Raw genomic sequence first — 21,552 nt, 5'->3', positions numbered from 1 at the left:
TAAACACATAAAGCAAATATTAGTAGACATAAAGGGAGATTCTGATAGTAATATAATAATAGTAAGGAACTTTTAACATCCCATTTTAATATTCAGACAGAAAATAAGGAAACATTAGCCTTACAACAGATGAACCATATATATATATATATATATATATATATATATAGAGAGAGAGAGAGAGAGAGAGAGAGACAGAGAGACAGAGAGAGAGAGACAGAGACAGAGACAGAGACAGAGAGAGAGACAGAGAGAGAGAGAGACAGAGAGAGACAGAGAGAGACAGAGACAGAGAGACAGAGACAGAGACAGAGAGAGAGACAGAGAGAGAGAGAGAGAGCATTCTACCCCAAAATATCAGAATCCACATTCATTTCAAGTGCACATAAAACATTCTCCAAGATAGATCACATGCGAGGCAAAAAAAAAGCCTCAATAAGTGTAAGAGGGCTGAAGTCATATCAAGCATATTTTCTGACCCCAAGAATATTAAACTAGAATCAATTACATGAAGAAAACTGGAAAAAACACAAACTTGGAGGCTAAACAACATGATACTAAACAACCGATGAGTCACTGAAGACATCAAAGAGAAAAATTTTAAAACCTCGAGACAAATGAAATAATATTTCAAAATCTATGCACAGCAAAACCAGCAGTTCTTAGAAAGATGTTTAAAGTGATAAGGGCTACCTTAGGTAACAAGAAAAATCTCAAATAATCTAACATTACATCTGAAGAAACTAGAAAAATTACTAACTTCTACCAAAGTTAGTAGAAGGAAGGAAATAGTAAAAGTCAGAATGGAACTAAATGAAATAGAGACTAAAGTTTAAAAAATAGAAACGATCAATGACACTAAGATCTCTTTCTTTGAAAAGATAAACCAAACTGATAAACATTTACCCACACTCATCAAGAAAAAAATAGAGATGACTGAAATAAATAAAATAAGAAATGAAAAAGGAAAAGTTGCAACTTACAGTACAGAAATACAAAGGATTGTAAGACATTACGACACAAACAATTTGGACAACCTAGAAGAAACAGATAAATTCCCAGAAACATAAAAACTCCCATGATTGAGTCAGGAAGACACAGAAAATCTGAACAGAGTGGCCACTACTAATGAAATTAAATCAGTAATAAAAGAACTCCCCAAAAATAAAAATCCTGGACCAGGTAGATTTACAAGTGAATTCTACCAAACTTTTAAAGAAGAATGAATATTCATCCTACTTACATTATTCCAAAAAAACCTGAAGATGATTGAACCATTCCAATCTCATTTTTTGAGCCTGGATTTACCCTGGTACAAAGCCACTACGAAAAAAGGAAATTACAGGCCGGTATCCCTGATTAACATATATGCAAAAATCCTTGGTAAAATAGTAGCAAAGCAAACTTCAACAATACATTTAAATGATTATACATCATGATCAGGTGGGATGTATACCAGGGATGCAATAATCACAGATCAATCAATGTGTTACACCACATTCACAAAATATTAGATAGAAACCAGGCACACAGGAATATTTTCAATTTCAGGTTGATCAATTCTATTCCACCCCTCCAGTGCCCCTGTTCATCAGGAAGTAGCTAAAGCAGTCATCTTCCCTTTCCCACAGATTGTGGAATGGTATTAACAGAGGAAGAACAGAACTAACATCATGTTGGAACTGCCTCCCTCATTCTTTAGGTTATGCACTCTATTACTCTGGCTATGCACATAAAGAGTTAACTATTAGATAAATGTTGCCTGTGTCCAAATATCTCATTCAGTTGCCTGAAGAAAGTTCCCATCTCAGGGTCTGGAGCTTCTCATGGCTACTACTTGTTATAGATAGGTTTGCTTTCAGCCCAGAAACCTTGCTAATAAGTGGAGATAAGAATGGTACAGTAAAACTAACTACTAACAATTTGAAGTTTTTGCAGATTTGGGATCCAGCCTACATGAGCAGGCAGAAGAACAAAGAAATGTTATGCTTCCCTTAAAGGCTGTGTGACGCCAAGGAGTCTACACTCCACTTTTACCCTTTAGTGTTGGACTCTCTTGCTTCCCCTTTCCTGTAGCATAAAAGAAGTCTGAATCTTATTCACAATTTAGATGGTTATTTAGGCCAATACTCTGCCATCTTCTCAGTTTGTTGACTTTTTGAATAAAGCAGCTATTCCTTGCCCCAGCACCTTGTTTCTCAACTTACTGGCCTGTGGTGCAAGAGCAGTACGAACTTGGACTTGGTAATAGATGGAATGGGGGATGGACGGCTTTTACTGAGATGGGGTAGAAGTGAGGGAAATTTTTCAAAATCTGTTACAGATAAGTTTAAGTTTGAGATTCTTATTAAGTAATCAACATAAGATATTAAGTAACAGATTATTATATATCACCAGAAAAAAAAATTGGCTTTGCTCCTTTGATATATTATTTATTTTAATCTTACTTTTATTACCATACTACATGTAGCAAACTGCCTAGCTCTTATAATCCAGTCTCTGAATGCTCATGAAAATACCTGACATCAGTCTGGCAATATCATCATATTTAATCAAATCTTTCTCATGTATATTTAGTATTTACTTATAAAGTAGGCATTTTTAAAAAAACGTGGCAGTTTCTCTCTTAGAGGATGATTTAATACAATCCTTTTCTAGTTGATTAACTGTATACTACGGGCATCAATAAATTTGGATTGTCTCTCTTAGAGCTTGGGTTCTGTTTCCCTCACCAGAACTGTTTGGAAGCCATTTAATAAAGTAGAGATATAAAAGTGAATAGCTCATTTGGGTTTTTTTCCCCTCTTAACATACCAATATAGGCCATGTTTCTCTATGGTTTATTATTTATTCAGTAACCTTTAAAATATTTAAAGCAATAGAATTTTCCTTCCTCAACTGAAGGAATGTTAAATATGCTCAAAAGGCTTATGGTTAGAATCTCCTTATTCTAAAGCTGTGTTTTCCATTATAACTTATAATTTTCTGATACTGGATTTCTACCATTGAGCTATATTATTAGATCATATTTATAGTTTTACTTTAGAGTAAAATATTATATTTGTATCAAAATATATCCTTAAATATTAAAATTGTGATTTTTTTCTATGACAAATTCTATTATATAATAAACATTTTAAAGTGGCTCTACTGTACTGAGCATGTTAATTTTCCTATTTCAATACAACATGAATAAAACAAACGGGAAATGGTTTTAAAATGAAAAGAAAACCTCACTTCATCATTAATTAATATTTACATAATTGGTTTGTTATTTTCATATTCCAGAAATTCATATATATGCCTGAATAAGGAGGTCAGTTTTCTTTCTTGGTAGAGGATTTGAAAGAACTTTAAAAAGGAGAAAATACTTGGGAAAGGAGAAGTATTTACTATGAATAAATCAATATAGGATTATAGCTATCATTCAATGTGTCAATAAAATCCAGATATTTATGTGGAGGCATAGGAATATCAGAAGCCATATGTCATATTTTATTTTCAGCTTTAGATGACTGATTTCCTAGGACTTTAAATTTTACAGAATATTTGTTGGTTGATTTGTATGTACCTTATACTTCTGCAGAGTGAGTTACATGCTTAAGAAAAATGTCATATCTGGATTTCAGTCACAAATTTTTTATGATCCTTTTGACCGCAGACAACTTATTTAAATATGGCCCGTCTCCTCAACTGTAAGCTGGAAATAATGCCTAACAGCTTACTGAGATACAGTGTTACAAGTGCTTTTAAGCCTGGCCTGTAGTAGGAACCACAGACTTTCCATCCCTTTTCTCCAGCTTTTTTCAGGTTAGTAGTCAAGTCAGCTTGTGACATGTAGACCAAAATCCTGTCCAGCCTTCAGAACCCATTTAAATGTTTGGTTGTCTATGAAATCTGAAAGCTTTCTCTCTCTTCCCTTAGTAATGTTCTAGAACGTTCTCTATAAATGTCTGTCTTGTTAGTGGGATTCTGTTATCTTTGAAAGCAGGAGCTGTTTCTTAGATGTTACTTGCATTATTATAGTATGTGGTCCAATATACACTTATTGAAGTGAGCTGTTTTCATCACTGAATCTTTTATAATAGACACACCTAAACTTCCCTTGTTTGAGTTTCCAGAAAATTCCTAATCCGTGTTAGTAAATCACACAAAATTAGAAGCTGCTTTTGAAAACATATATTCAGACTAAGTAGGTTTTAATTATTTGTGTATATTTCCTGGCCTTTTAACTCCAATTAACATTTGTCACACAATGAACTTTCATTAGACAACTGACATCATTAAACAAGCTTCACTAAAAGCATCATTAATTTTGATTTCATTTATTTAATAAAAGCCTGTGGTTAATTATAATCCTTGTGTATATTTTAGAAATAGCTCTAATACCATAGATTTTTTAAATACCCATATTACATATAGAAAAAATGATGTATTTCAAAATCTTTGAAAGATTGGCTCTTTAAAAATATGTAAATATTATCAATTTTATTTTAGTTGAATTATATTTTTAAGATTTAAAAGATTTATTACCCAAAGTTTTCTGATGTTACCATTCATTTCTTAAATACTTATTAAGCCCTTTTAATGTGTCAAACATTGTATGACCTCTGAAAATAAGTTAACGGATAAACAAAAAAATATCTGGGGCTTCCTTGGTGGTGCAGTGGTTGAGAGTCCGCCTGCTGATGCAGGGGACACAGGTTCGTGCCCCAGTCTAGGAAGATCCCACATGCCACGGAGTGACTGGGCCCATGAGCCATGGCCACTGAGCCTGCGCATCTGTAGCCTGTGCTCCACAATGGGAGAGGCCACAACAGTGAGAGGTCCGTGTACCGCAAAAAAAAAAAAAAAAAAAAAAAAACTCTGTACTCACATAAAGTACATTTGTATTTTGCATCTTCACAGTGATAATTTGTTATTACTTATTTGAAACATAAATGCATATTATAAAATATTTATTATTGGCAAAGGCATATAAAATGACATTAAGTGTAAACTGTTTGTTCACTACTTCCTTATTACATGTAAATGAAAGTCATTGTTTTTAGAGATAATGTTATTTCATGTATTGATAACTTTATCATACTGTATTTGCAAACCATAATCTATGATTTCTATGACCAGAATATAAGCAAAAATTTATGTATCCTTATTACCTAATCAAATGAACAGATTTTGTTTTTGCTTACACTATATGATTCTTGCTGTAATAACAAAGTGTGTTATCACTGATTCAGTTTAAACACACACACACACACACACACACACACACACACACACACACACACACTACACTATCTGAGTACTCAGTCCTAAGGGGTTTCAATAGCTTTCTCTTCTGTAATCACTGTGCTAACAGTGGACTGTTAGAAACTCTTCCAGGTCAGTGTTCTTCCTCTTCAGCTCCCCCTCAGTATGTATTATATTCTTGCTATCTAAAGACTTCAGAATACACATATTTAATTTGGATTAACCTGATCAACTTAATCCTTTAAGGTGTAATTTCTTAATTAGATAATATGTTAGTGGTTAATTTTTTTTGGATCTCAGTTGTGATTTCTCAGTTATGATTTTATCATAAATAACCCCTTTTTATATTTAAGGTAATAGGTTTCTCTTCTCCACTTAGATTCATGTAGGGAGCTGTCCTATGACATCTAAGTTTAACAGAAAATAATCTCTTGCTTGGTGAGTATGGACATTTGTTCAGAATGTATGAATCCATGCTCAGTTGTTTTTATTCACTTCAATTTTGCCAAAGAATGAGATTCCCAATGTTATCTCATTCTCTTTTTCAACAAACATTTTTATTTAATTGAAGTATAGTTGATTTACAATGTTGTGTTAATTTCTGCTGTACAAGTAAGTGATTCAGTTACATATATATATATATACATTCTTTTTTATATTCTTTTCCATTATGGTTTATCACAAGGTATTGAATATAGTTCCCTGTGCTATACAGTAGGACCTTGTTGTTAATCCATCCTATATGTAATAGTTTGCATCTGCTTAACCCAACTTCCTACTCTATCCCGTCCCCACCCCACTCCTGCTTGGCAACCATACGTCTGTTCTCTATGTCTGTGAGTCTTCAACAAACATGTTTTGGGCATCTTTTCTACATCTGGAACAGGAAATACAGAGAAAATCTCTGCCCTCATGGAACTTTGCCTGGGGAGACCTCCAATTACCAACCACAATAATAAATAAGAAAAGTACAAATTAAGGTCAGGTCTGAGAAGAAAATAAAAAAGATGGTGTAATGAAGAAAGTGAGTTTGGGACACCTCTCTGTAAAGAGGTCTCTTTAAACAGATAAAATCTTAGTTGAGACCTAAAGGGAGAGAAGGAACTGGACATGCGCAGATAAAAGGGCAGAACATTTTCTAAAGGATACATGATGAACAAAGTACCACATGGAAAATGGCATATTAGAGAAATAGTGGTATGTTTGAAAGCATTGCATATGTAGTCAAGTGAGAAAAGAGGATAATAGTTTGATATAAAATTCAGAGACAGAGAAGATTGTATAAGGCCTTGAGAGCAAGGTTAAGGAGGTTTGACCTTATTCTCAGAATCCACTGAAGTATTCCAAGCAGAGAGTTATAAGGCCTGATTTTTTCTGTAGAACCATTCTGTAAAGAATTTATTGCAGAAGGGCAAGAATGGAGGCAGGGAGATGGACTGAGAACATCACTTTATTAAACCAGGGGAGAATTCAATAATCCAGGAGAGGAGAATTGAAGAGAATTGTGAGGGCGATGAAACTCACTTGAGTGATAGGAATACCCTATATCTAAATTGTGTAGGATTGAATGTATACTTAAACACTTTGTAAGAAAATAAATATAAGCATATTTATACAATATGTGTTATATTTACAAATAAATATAATAATATAATTTATTTATTTATGTAAGTGTAATGCAAAAAACCAATAAAATCCGAGAGAGACTCATGCCTTTTATTCTTTACGTCTTCAAACAGAAATTCTAAATGATGAGGAAGAGAAGTTAATATTAACTCTTTTTTTTTTTTTTTTTTTTTTTTTTTAGATTTCAGGTGATATCTTCCAAAAATTACTATTGAAAAATACATAAGTTGGCTCCTAAGATAGTGAGGATTTGTGTTCCATACACCCCAAATTATTAGAAAATGATAAGCTTGCCCATGACAAGAGTTTATACTCAGAAAACCTATCTTGACTGATCACTGGGATCTCAGGTCACAGAGTTTTCAGGTGCTTTAAACATAAACTACTCCACCTACTCAGAGCTCTGTGTCAGAATTAATTCAGCACCAGATTTGAAGTAGTGTAGGTTGGGTAAGGGGGGTTGAACAAGGTAAATGGAATCGAGAAGTTATTTGTCCTAACTGGAAAATTGTTATGTTCCTCATTCTAAACATGTTCTACTAGAGACCCCAGGGCATATTTTGAGGAGCACACCATGGTTAGATAAGATTATTTTTCCCTAGCTCTTCCCAGAATGTTTCACACACACACAAATGCTCCTTGGTCATTGTGTGAAAAGGATCTACACATCTATTTAATTTCTCTTTTGTAAAGATTAGGTGTGTAAGACTATTGAAGGTAAATATTTCTAAATAATCAGAATGAGCATATATTTTATTTTAGGCCTGAATTAATACTATGTTCATATAATTCCTTAGAGAAAATTAAAAAATAATATCTTAGGAAAAAAAAATGTCATTTCTATTCTACTCTTCCTCCTCAGAGAGGATAAAAAGGTAAAAGAACTGTTCTGAGTTGATAAATAAAGGTATAACTACATCAACTCTCTCAGAACGAAGATTTGCTCTGAAAGCAAACACTACCACAGTGCCAAAAAGCTAACTAACGTCTCAAGAGCTCTGCACAAATGTTACAGACATGTCTTCACTTTGTTTTATTCCTCTTTGGAAGAGGTGAGTTTCTATGAGTGTAAGCATTTTCCTAAATAGAAATTTCCCTTAGGAAATTTAAATCCCAACTGTTTCAAGGCAGAAAGGGTCTTTCCATTATGTCTCTAAAGGATAAGCAAGTCAAGTGATGACAAACAAAGAGTGTGAAAAACCAGTGAATTGCCAAAAAAATGAGTAGTGGACTGACAAGTGAATGTAAAAGTTTTCATCCAGAAGTAGATAGAGAATTAGGACAGGGACTGCAAATGAAGGGAGCGGGGGTACAGAGAATGGTGAATCTTGACTTCATTGCCCGCTGAAATTTTAGTGGTGGCAAGTTCAAAGGAGTGTCATGGTCAGGAAAATAAATAAGTGCTATTGATGACAGGTAAAATGCATAGTATGTGCCCAATCTCAAGACAGCAACCCCTCCTCACAGCCAGCCTATTGTTTCCAAAATGAAAATAATATGTCCATTATTTCCAGGACGTCTATGTTTTTGTAAGAAGCAAAAATTAAGAGTACTATGACTTGTCCTAATTTTAAAAGGTTATATATCCTTGTAAATCACACTACCCAATCAAACAGAATGAAGTTCAACCAGTGGGTCACATTTACCAAGGTGAATAATAATTAAAAGGTTGAAAGTAATGGTGTAAAAAGTTAAAACCCGTATCTTCTGAAGATAGAAGGAGAACTGGCTGACTGGCAATGTCTTCACAAATGTCCCTGAAGATCTTTGCTTTGTAATGGATTATATTTCTATTTCTCTGATTAAAAGCCAGATTTAACTGGCTTGGTAGTGATTCAATACTTTGATTTTAAAAGGTCTTTAAAATTAAAAAAATCTGTTTATATTATACAGAGCCATGGAGCATTTCCATTAAAGGTAGGAAGGCACCTACCTCCAGGAAGTCAAATCATTGACTTCCTGGAGATGCCATTGACAGCCATTTATAGGCTAGGTAAATACTTCTGTCTCAAGAGTGAAGGTGTATCTCATTTATAGGCAGCACAATTTATTTTAGGTGTCTGAGGGGTTATAGGCTCATTCTCTACTTTCCAAAGGTGAAGTAAGTTTAGATTCACTTACCAAAAGGGGCAGAATTGTAAGTACATTGGATTCTATTTCCTTCCCTTTCTAACTAGTTAGGGAAAATCTGTTTTTCAAATGGCACTATCTCATACTGATGGCAAAGGCTTTCATGCTTCCAAGAGAAAGAAATATTCTTCATACTGGGACTTTGGGTCACTTCATTGGATTTCTGTTCTGATGTCATAAGCCCACTGTCTTAGTTTGGATTCTGCTGAAATCAGAACCTGAGATGAATACTAAATTTATTCAGCAGGTGACCTCAGGAAGAATGAGGGAGTGGGGATAGTGAGACCAGAGAATGATTAAAAGTCGGCAGAAGCAGCCCTGCTAAGGAGATTGTTGTAGGTGATGGGTACATGATTGCACACTAAAATTTTAAGAAGTGAATAACATATACCCAGGATTATTTACCAGAAAATACAGTGGTTGGAGCATTTATAAACTGCCTTCCTTCTCCTATTCTTTGAAGGGTGCCTTCAGGGCACTGACTTCCTGTGTTTTGCATGTGGGCTAAGCTGGATCCATGGTGTAGGAAAAGATCTTGGATTTGGATCAGAAACTCAGCATCATCTGACTTGGGGAACCATCATTATAAGGTGCTCACTCCAAAAGCTGCTGAAATCAGAGGCTGGCCGATATGTTGTGACCTGAGCTTCCAGAGGAAATAGCAATGCCTACTTTCCAGAAATACAGCTCCCTAGCCTGCTGTTCTTCATGTGCATTCTAGTTTTCACCATTCAGTTGACCCCAATTCCTAGAAGAAGTCAGCCCTTTAACTCTGCTTTCCATACCCAATTATTTCCTCTGTTTGCAATGGGAGATGGTTAATATTATAATATTCTCACCTTGAAACAAAGGTTATAGATTTCTTCAGACTGGCTTGACCAGAAAGCTCTGTACTTTGGGAGTTATTGAGCCTTCATGAATAAACCTGATACTTGGATTCACTTTTGTCTTTTGGGAGCTGATACCTTGTTAGAACCTGGGAAGAAGGAAGACTGATTGATCAGAAAGTAAAACCACCTCAGTGCCTACACATTTGCATTGTCCTATAACTATTATTTTCGGTACTCACTGGTCTTGAGAATCATTTGATTAATATTTGCTTGAATAATAAAGTATCTCTTAATGTTAGGATAAAAATACAGTTTAATAATTTATCTATAGAATTTCTCTAAGCCCAATTACTCTGTAAAATGTCAGATGAATACATTTATGACATATATATAAAGATTGCAGCCCTAGAAAATGAAATATAAGTAGATAATAACCTATAAATATCTGATAATTTATATGCTTTTAATAGGCAGTACATAATCTTAACCGTTATTTTTAGCATCATATTTTGTAGGATATAAAATATTAACTGCTTTAAGATTGTTATATATTATATAAAGAATCACTAATGATAAGGTCACTGGGCTTAATTTGCTATTGGTTTCCTTTTAGAAAGATGTATTAGGGGTTAATAAGTAATATAAAAGGACTAAATTTTTCATTTTAGGTCACTTTTAGACTTATTGCATATAACTATTTCACTTTGGAATATTAAATCAAATTATACTGTCCCTGAATTTAGAATTGGTGTTATGTATTTGCATATATATGCCTTTAATTCAGAGTGAGTCAGATTTGTAGGGTTTTCTTTTTCTTTGAATGTTTTTCCACAGTATCAATAAATCAACATTCTAAAAGCAAGACAATTATCTGTTCATTACTTATGTTAAAAATGTTTTAATCAATTTATTTTTTATTGAACTATAGTTGATTTACAATAAAAATGTAAAAAAAGTTGATTTTAGTGGCATTATGGGAAGAAAATGGAAAGAGAATATACTTAATAGAAATCTATAATCACCAAAGAATTATGTGCATTACTACATAAAAAGTTAAAATTCACTACAATTAAGCAACAAAATTACTTAAAGTCTGAAATGTTCTTTCATTTAAAAAAATCTTTGAATGCCTCTAATGTCCTGGTCACTTTTCTAGGCGCTGAGATACAACAGGGAACCAAAGGTAGAAAATTTCCTTCCTCCAAGAAATTCAATTCTAGTAGGAAGAGATAAAATAAATCATTACTTAAGTGATATAAAGATAAGATAGTGATAATTGTTATGATGGAAAAAAGTAGGTGGACAGAGTGACAGAGCATTCTTTTATATAATGTGGACAGGCCACTCAGAGAGACTATACAGTAGTCTCTGTATAGTAATGGAGACTCAATGAAATAAGTAAGAAAACTGCTCATATCTGAGGGAGTCATTCATCCTCAGATGAACATCAGGAGGTCACCTAGGATGGGGACTGGTAGGATGCAATAGGAACTGGGTCGGAGAGGTGGCCAGGGACCAGATTATGTAGGATGTAACAGGACAAAGTAGGGAGTGTGTGTTACATTCAAAGAATTATTTGAAGCCATGGATTTTGAGCTGGGGGTAAAGTGATCCATTTCATATTTTAAAATGATCACTCTAGGTTATTTGATGAGAAATACAGGTTAAAGTGACACGAATGGAAGAAGGAAATGTTATAGTTCAGGCAAGAGGATCAGAGTGACTGTAATGATGGTTGTGAGAAGTGGTTGAATTTAAATATATTTTGAAGATGCAGCCAATGGGATCTGCTGATGGACTTCATGGAATGTACAAACAAAGACTGGAAAATAATTCCATAATTTTAGCCTGAGAAACTGGGTGAACCATGACACCATCCACTGACACAGAAAATAAAAGGGGTGGAGCAGGGTCGGGCTAACCCCTCAGTATTGGGGTATTGGTTGGAGGTATCATATGGAAATCCAAGTGGAAATGTTGAGCAGTTATTTGAGTATATGAGTTGAGAGTTCAGGGGAGAGTCCAGAACTTATGAAAACAATTTTGTTAATTATCAGTATATGTATGATACTTAAACCAAAACCTGGATGGAATCCCTTAAGAGATGAATGTATTTAAAGAAGGAAGAGGAGGAATGAAGTTCTGAACAGGTATAGTATTCACCAGAGGAGACAGAAAACAGTGAAGAAATTAGTGATTGTAGGGACACGGAATTCAAGTCTAGAAAATGTTTCAGTAGAAGGAATGTGTAAAATGCTACTGAAAATATGAGTAAAATGAGGAAGGAGAATTTGCTTACGAATTTGTCCATGTGGTGCTAGTTGGTGACCTATGATGTGAAGAGTTTCATTTTAGTCTTGGGATTAAAAGCAAATTGGGAATAGGTTTGAAGGGAATGGTAAGTTAGGAAATGGATACTCAATTTAGACAACAGATTTGATAATTTTTTAAAAATTTTTATTGGAGTATAGTTGCTTTACAATGTTGAGTTAGTTTCTACTGTATAGCAAAGTGAATCAGCTATACGTATACATATATCCCTCCTTTTTGGATTTCCTTCCCATTTAGGTCATCACAGAGCATTGAGTAGAGTTCACTCTGCTATACAGTAGGTTCTCATTAGTTATATATTTTATGCATAGCATCAATAGAGTATATATGTCAATCCCAATCCGCCAATTCATCCCAACGCCCCTTACCTCCTTGCTATCCATATGTTTGTTCTCTACATCTGTGTCTCTATTTCTGCTTTGTAAATAAGATCATCTATACCAATTTTTTTTCAGGTCCCACATAAATGTGTTAATATATGATATTAGTTTTTATCTTTCTTATTTACTTCATTCAGTCATTCAGTCTCTGGGTCCATCCACATCTCTACAAATGACACAATTTGATTCCTTTTTGTGGCTGAGGGACATTCCATTGTATATATGTACCACATCTTCTTTATCCATTCCTTCTTTGATGGACATTTAGGTTGTTTCCATGTCCTGGCTACTGTAAATAATGCTGCAATGAACGTTGGAGTGCATGTGTCTTTTTGAATTATGGTTTTCTCAGGGTATATGCCCAGTAGTGGGATTGCTGGGTCACATGATAGTTCTATTTTTAGTTTTCTAAGGAACCTCCATACTGTTCTTCATAGACAGCTCTCCTTTTGCCTAAGGAGGTAAAAGCCCAGTCCTCAGAAAACTATATGATACTGATGAAAGAAATCATCTTTATTCATCAGGGAAATTGGTCCATAATTTTCTTTTTTGTAGTATATTTGTCTGGTTGTGGTATCAGGGTGATGGTGGGCTCATAGAAAAAGTTTTGGATTGTTCTTTCCTCTGCAATTTTTTGGAAGAGTTTGAGAAGAATGGGCGTTAGCTCTTCTCTAAATGTTTGATAGAATTCACCTCTGAAGCCATTGGGTCCTGAACTTTTGTTTGTTGGAAAAATTTTAATCAGGATTTCAATTTCATTAGTTGTGATTGGTCTGTTCGTATTTTCTGCTTCTTCCTGGTTCAGTCTTGGAAGCTTAACCTTTCTAAGAATTTGTCCATTTCTTATAGGTTGTCCATTTTATTGGCATAAAGTTGCTTGTAGTAGTCTCTTAGGATGCTGTGTATTTCTGCGGTGTCCATTGTAACTTCCCCTTTTTCAATTCTAATTTTATTGATTTGAGTCCTTTCCCTCTTTTTCTTGATGAGTCTGGTTAAAGATTTATCAATTTTGTTTATCTTCGTGAAGAACCAGCTTTTAGTTTTATTGACCTTTACTATTGTTTTCTTTGTTTCTATTTCATTTATTTCTGTCTGATATTTATGATTTCTTTCCTTCTATTAACTTTAGGTTTTGTTCATTCTTCTTTGTCTAGTTTCTTTAGGTGTAAAGTTAGATTGTTTCATCAAGACAATATGGTACTGGCACACACACAAAAATATCAATCAACAGAATAGGAAAGAAGGGCCAGAGAAAAACCCACACACTGTGGCCAACTAATCTATGACAAAGGAGGCAAGGACATACAGTGGAGAGAAGACAGTCTCTTCAATAAGTGGTGCTGGGAAAACTGGACAGCTACATGTAAAAGAAAGAAATTAGAACACTCCCTAACACTATACCCAAAAATAAACTCAAAATGGATTAAAGAACTAAATGTAAGAGTGGACACTATAAAACTCTTAGAGGAAAACATAGCAAGAACAATCTTTGACATAAACCACAGAAAGGTCATTTTTGACCCACCTCCTAGAGTAATAGAAATAAAAATAAAAATAAGCAAATGGGACCTAATGAAACTTAAAGCTTTTGCACAGCAAAGGAAACTATAAACAAGACAAAAAGACAACCCTCAGACTGGGAGAAAATATTTGCAAAACAATCAATGGACAAAGGATTAATCGCAAAAATATATAAACAGCTAATGCAGCTCAATATTTAAGAGAATAAACAACCCAATCAAAAAATGGGCAGAAGACCTAAATAGACATTTCACCAAAGAAGACATACAGGTGGTCCAGAAGCACATGAAAGGCTGTGTAACATCACTAATTATTAGAGAAATGCAAATCAAAACTACAATGAGGTATCACCTCACACCAATTAGAATGGGTATCATCAAAAAATCTGCAAACAACAAATGCTGGAGAGGGTGTGGAGAAAAGGGAATCCTCCTACACTTGTGGTGGGAATGTAAATTGATACAGCCACTATGGAGAACAGTATTGAAGTTCCTGAAAAAACTAAAAATAGAATTACCATATGACCCAGCAATACCACTACTGGGCATATACCCAGAGAAAAACATAATTCAAAAAGACACATGCACCCCAATGTTCAATGAAGTACTATTTACAATAGCCAGGTCATGGAAACAACCTAAATGCCCATCCACAGATGAATGGATAAAGAAGAAATTATACATATATACAGTGGAATATTAATTAGCCATAAAATGGAATGGAATTGGATCATTTGCAGACACATGCATGGACCTGGAGACTGTCATACAGAGTGAAGTAAGTCAGAAAGAGAAAAGCAAATATCGTATATTAATGTATATATGTGGAACCTAGAAAAATGGTAGAGATGAACTGGTTGCAAGGCAGAAATGGAGACACAGATGTAGAGGACAAATGTATGGACATCAAGGGGGTAAAGTGGATGGGGTGTTGGTGGGATGAATTGGGAGATTGGGATTCATATATATATACACTAATATGTATAAAATAGATAACTAATAACAACCTGCTGTATAAAAAATAAATAAATAAAACAAAATTTAAAAAGAAGAAAAGAAATCAAAGATGACACAAACAGATGGTGAGACACACCATGTTCTTGCATTGGAAGAATCAGTATTGTGAAAATGACTATAGTACCCAAAGCAAAGTACAGATTCAATGCAAGCCCTATCAAATTACCAATGGCATTTTTCACATAATTAGAACAAAAAAATTTACAATTTGTATGGAAACAGAAAGGACCTCGAATAGCAAAAGCAATCTTGAGAAAAAAAAAAAAAAATGGAGCTGGAGGAATCAGACTCCCTGTCTTCAGACTATACTACAAAGCTACAGTAATCAAGACAGTATGGTACTGGCACAAAAACAGAAATATAGATCAATGGAATAGGACAGAAAGCCCAGAGATAAGCCCAGAGATTAAGTGACATATGGTCACCTAATCTATGACAAAGGAGGCCACAATATACAATGGAGGAAAGGCAGACTCTTTAATAAGTGGTGCTAGGAAAACTGGACAGCTACATGTAAAAAAATGAAATTAGAACACTCCCTGAACCAAACATGAAAATAAACTCAAAATGCATTAAAGACCTACATGTAAGCCCAGACAGTATAAATCTCTTAGAGAAAAACATAGGCAGAACACTCTTTGATATAAATCGCAGCAAGATCTTTTTTGACCCACCTCTTAGAGTAATGAGAATAACAACAGAAATAACAATATGGAACCTAATTAAACTTGAAAGATTTTGCACAGCAAAGGAAACCATAAACAATACAAAAAGACAACCCTCAAAGTGGGAGAAAATATTTGCAAATGAAGCCACTGACAAAGGATTAACCTCTAAAATATACAAACAATTCATGCAGCTCAATATCAAAAAAACAAACAACCCAATCAAAAACTGGGTGGAAGACATAAATAGACATTTCTCCCAAGGAGATAAACAGCTGGCCAACAAACCCATGAAAAATGCTCAACATTATTAATCATTAAAGAAATGTAAATCAAAACTACAATGAGACCTCACCTCACACTGGTCAGAATGACCATCATCACAAAATCTACAAACAATAAATGCTGGCGAGTGTGTGGGAAAAGGGAACCCTCTTGTACTGTTGGTGGGAATGTAAATTGATACAGATTTGACAATTCTGTTTAAAAAAAAGAAATGTAGTTTAATAAACATATAAAAAGGGATATATTCAAAAATGAGTTGAGAAAGAGGTTAATATCAATATTTATATGCTGGAGTAGTGGCATAGTATGGATGAAGGAATTTATGTTGCAGAAAATAACATCAGGATGAATGCCCTTTAATGATAGGCAATAGAGGACAGAAGCAATTTACCAGTAGAAGGGATAACCACAGACAGGAACAGGGAAACCAGAGGAAAACACAGTGTATGACTGCAGATCTCTGTAGGGTGCTAGTTGTTAGTGTGAAGATAAAGAAGTTCTCTTCTGATCACTTTTACTTTCTCAGGAATATGAGAGACAAAGATTTAAACTGAATTTAAATAGAGGGAAGATTGATCGGAATTTAAAAAGATAAGAGAGAGCCAGAAATAATAAGCTAGGATACTGGGAAACTGGATTGATTAGTGAGAAGCAGCATCTGTCAGAGGGACCAATGGCTTCCTTGAGGTCTGTGGTCAGGAAGTCAAAGTAAGAGCAACCAATGTAGAGTGTGAGAGTCTGTGTGTGTGTGTGTGTGTGTACACATACTTGTGTTTTTTTCTCCTGTTCTATGCCACCCGTGTGAATGAAAAATATATGGGAAGTTGGGATTAACTTCAGGACAGAGGTGTTTAGAGGTGAGTGTTATGGAAGAAGACAGAGGCAGGATAATGCAAGTAAGACAGTGGTTATAACTGTGAGCCATGGAATTAGGTTGGGCAAAAAGGAGATAAGGATTTGGCAGGAGGAAGAGGCAAAAATGATGTTTGAATGTGGCATCAGTGAACAAGAATTCTTGAGAGTGCTTTGAGTTTCCTGCTCACCTCTTCAGCTGATGCCATGCCATGCTGCTGCCACTGGCTGTAGCACATCTCTTAATGGCCCAATTATGTATAAAATATAAATATCTGTTATTAGGGAAATAGTCTCACCTTTATAGTTTATTAAGTACAATTTTGATTTTTGATATCTCTCAATCTATTTATCTATACACATATATATGTATCTACCAATATATAAATGGCATTTCAATCTTGATCCAAACAAGTTTTTTTAAGGCCTTTTCTGATTGCTTTCTTTAAATTCATCTCCCCAACTCCTAACCTTATCCCAGCCCTTTATAATCACTTTTCTACATAAATTTTCCCTATAGCAATTAATATATCTGCTCTATACCATGTTAAGTTATGATCTCTCTCAAATATATGTATATAAGGGAGAGAGTAAATATGAATGAATTATTTTTTATGATCATAGCTTTCTAGAAGAAGTATGAGAATTGAATCCTCCAACCCTTCCAGGAAACAGTTTAGCAGTTGCCAGTCTCTGTTACACCTGGCCTGAAATGAAGACTAAATCACCTCAGAATTGACTACATCTACAGAGACACTTTGGCTACATCAATTCCTGCATAGTGATTTCAACTGAGGGGTCATAGCAGACCACCAAACCAGGTGTGAGACCCCCTTCACAATGGCCTGTGAGTTGGGTATTTGTAAACTTCCAACAAATATTTTTGAAATTAAGAAGAAAACTCATTTCTTCCAATATGACAAGACTACAATAGAGTTAACCAAAAAGCAAGCATAATTTGCTGAGTTCAAAATTCAAATTTTCCTTGGAAAATAGCCCCCACAAAATCCAATTTAGAGCTTGAAAGGAAGCCCATGGAATCGTTATTCCTTAAGTGGTCTTCCCAGGAATCAGTTACACATGTGTGCTATATGAATGTGGGTTTATGTAAGCATCATCCCAAAAAAGCTTGAGACCCCAAAATAACTGAAAATATAGTGTTTCAGAACTTAATGAATCAATGAGAGGAAGTTGAAGTTTTTTCATTAAAAATAAAAAGTGGACATAATTTGATTCATCAATGATTTATAAAGTGATATTTAGTTCAGTGATACACTTTACTGTTTATATTTTATTAAATGTTCATCATTCATGAATATTTATGGAGCACATACGAGGTGAGGGAATTTCTCACCACCTCTGCTGGGCAGTGCTAATCTAACTCACTATAATCTGTCACCTGGACCATTTCCAAAGCTTTCTGATATGTCTCTCTGCTTCTATTTCTGAAACTCTCTACTTCATTCTCCACACAGGAGTCAGCATCATTTGATGAGCATGTAAATTAAAAACAAACAAAATGTAAAAATTAAACCTTTCATTTTCAATCTCACTCTCTCCTCAAATTACTGCTCCATTTCTTGTTTCCTTCTTTAAAAGTAAAAATATTCTTTTAATAAACTGTGTCTTCATCTCAGAACTTTTCTCACATTTTCTCTTAAATCCACTTCAAACATAATTTTGCACCCTCCACTCCAGCAAAACTGCTTCCTTGACAGTGTCACCAATGACGTTTGTATTGCTAATGCCAATGGTTAATACTTAGTCCTTATTTTACTTGATATAATATTTGACAACATTGATCACTCCCTCTACTTAAAATAATTTACATGCTTTTCCAAACTTTATCTGCTTTTGTTTTTCCTCCTGTATCACTGACTGATCTTTTAAATTTCCTTTGAGAGTTCTTCCTTCTCCCCTGGAACCCTAAATATCGCAGTGCCTCTGGGCTCAGTCCTTGGTCCTCTTATCGCTTCCATCCACACTCACTCCTTTGTGAGCCTACCTAGCACCACAGTTGTATATCTGAAGACTCCCACATGTATATTTCAATTGGAGACCACCTCATACAGCCAGCTGTGCACTCAGCTTCTCCACTGGGGTGTCTAATTGGCAACACAATCTTAGATTTTGAAACAATGCTAAGAACCATAGCTTGCAGTGAAATAGGTTGTAGAAACAAAAACAAAGAACACATTAATCCTTCAAATTTTCGGATGAATTTAAAGTATCAGAACAATGTGTTATATCAAGTAATTTTACAAAACATGTTTCTCAGTCATATTCAGCTCAGTGTGCCATTTCTTATTTTAACAATGTTAGCGTGGTAGCAGCTGCAAAACAATAGCATGGGGAATGGTATTGCTAGTTGGATATGTGTGGTCCCAAGTACAAATCTCAATCATTTGGAAGATGAGGGGCAATATGAAATTTAGAAAAGATAATTTTATAGCCAAAATGTATTGCTTCTTATTTATGTAATAACATCTGTAGATCGTAGTTCATTTTTTTTTTAAATTTCAGCCAAGACTTCTGTGTCTGTAACAATTGTTACCAAGGTAACCTTTTCTGAAGCTATCATTATTCCCCAGGAAGACACCTGCATATATTTTGTTCAGGTGTCAGCTTCCTATTGCTTTTGACCACTTATTCACTGGAAATGCTTCTAGTTCTTTATCGATTTTACTTTTCAATGTCATTTCTATTTGTCTAGTTTCGGGGGGGTTTTTTGTTTTTTTTTTACTCCTAAGAGTATAGAATCTAATATTAGATTCACTTAGCCAGCTTCTGTCAGGAAAGAAACCCAAAATCTCCCAGTGGTGAAGAATTCAGACATTAATAAATTATGATTTGAGATTTGAATACATTCTTGCTGGGCACACATAATTAATATTGGTATGACAAAACAATATAGCTTTTTGTATTTCATAAAAGCAATTTCTCAGCAGAAGTTTAGAGGGCTAGTGTTCTTTCCTAAGTTCATTGATGACTTTTGCATTTATATTTGGATAGAATTTATGTTGTGGAATGATTGATATTGAGGCAACTGACTCCAAATCATATTTTTCTCCTGTAACTTTAAATTCACAAGGGCTCCCTGATTGATTTCTAGCATATAAGTATGTTTAAAAGAGCTAAACTTACTCTTTATATTTTTTTAAAGTAACATTTGTGTAATGGATATAACAGTATAATTTATCTTAGATTATTCATACAACAATGCCTTTTCTGTATTACAAGCATATAAACATACTTTAGATAAACTTCAATTCAAAAAGGCATAAAAATGTAAAATACCTTGATGTATAATTCATATATTTCTTTTTCTTTTTTTTTTTTATTTTGCGGTACGCGGGCCTCTCACTGTCGTGGCCTCTCCCGTTGCGGAGCACAGGCTCCGGACGCGCAGTCTCAGCAGCCATGGCTCACTGGCCTAGTTGCTCCGTGGCATGTGGGATCTTCCAGGACCGGGGCACGAACCCGTGTCCCCTGCATCATCAAGTGGACTCTCAACCACTGCGCCACTAGGGAAGCCCCCATATATTTCTTAATGTTTAGTGAATTTTAGATTAAAAAGTGTAATTTTTGTTTTTATTAGTTTCTTTTACAAGAGACAAAGAGCCTCTTGACCCTCCTGCCTCACTTGCATGGAACAGGTTAGTTCAGGATTTGCAGAGTAGATATGACGGTGCCAGTTATTTACAATCAACATGTTGATACAGACAGAGCAGGTAGAAATTTACCTGAATAACCAGGAGCACAGAGGCAGATATATCCACCTGTTCTTTTGACACACTTTTCTCCATCAGGACAGGGTGAGATGTCACATTCATTTATATCCAGTTCACAAAAAGATCCATGATACTCAGGTTCACAATTACATAGAAATCTAGAGAAAAAAGGGGAAATAATGTAACAACAAAAAGCATTTCATTATATACATAATTCATATATATATATATATTAAATTTCAGACTTTTAACTAAATTTCCAGAAATTGAAATATTTCCATTTTATTTTTTTCTTTGAAGAAAATATAATTCACCTTTGTTGGTTTAAAACCTTGGGAGTTCTCCAAGTCAAATTAGAAACTGGCCCCATATAGAGAGAGCAAGAATAAACCAAAAAAAGAGGCAGACCACCCCAGATCAGTAGATGGCAGGTTTAATAAGTAAGGGAACTTAAATCAGAGGCTTGTCTTGGGTGGTCACAAGATGAGTAGATCTCTGACTGAACCTGTCCACCAGAATCTTAAGGTTTATATAGACACATTAAGGAGGAACAGTTATGTGCCATCCAGATGGTCTCAATAACACATTATCATCTCAAGGCTGTATCCTTGATGTGGCTCTTAGTATGGGAATGGTGGGAGGATGAACATATCAAGAACGGGGATGGAGTAAGGAGCCTCCTATTGCCTTGGTTCAGCTCATGAGTCAACCGAAGGTCAAGTCCACTTGATGACCTCCTCCAACAATCTTCTAGATATTTTTCTCCTTAAAAGTTCTTTATGTGGGAGTGTTTTTTAAAATGAATGTATTTGCGTAAAAAATTACTGGAATTTCATAGATACTATTGAGCTTAATTCTGTACCTGTATTTGTTTTGTTATAGTATAGATATCACCTTTAACTATATTCTATGTTGAAAATTGAAAATTATTC

General features: G+C 34.7%; 1 protein-coding gene across 1 annotated transcript in view; it reads right to left on the bottom strand.

Moving 5' to 3' along the window:
- Positions 1-21,552, bottom strand: part of EYS (eyes shut homolog) — a 1,724,957-nt gene that overhangs the window by 1,139,511 nt on the left and 563,894 nt on the right. The window contains exon 16 of the mRNA XM_059083021.1: positions 20,633-20,778. Within this exon, the coding sequence (XP_058939004.1) occupies positions 20,633-20,778 (146 nt within the window). The remainder of the gene's footprint in view (positions 1-20,632; positions 20,779-21,552) is intronic.

Source organism: Kogia breviceps, chromosome 13, assembly GCF_026419965.1.
Source record: "Kogia breviceps isolate mKogBre1 chromosome 13, mKogBre1 haplotype 1, whole genome shotgun sequence".
NCBI classification, from domain to species: domain Eukaryota; kingdom Metazoa; phylum Chordata; class Mammalia; order Artiodactyla; family Physeteridae; genus Kogia; species Kogia breviceps.
This window is presented reverse-complemented; position numbering and strand designations above follow the sequence as displayed.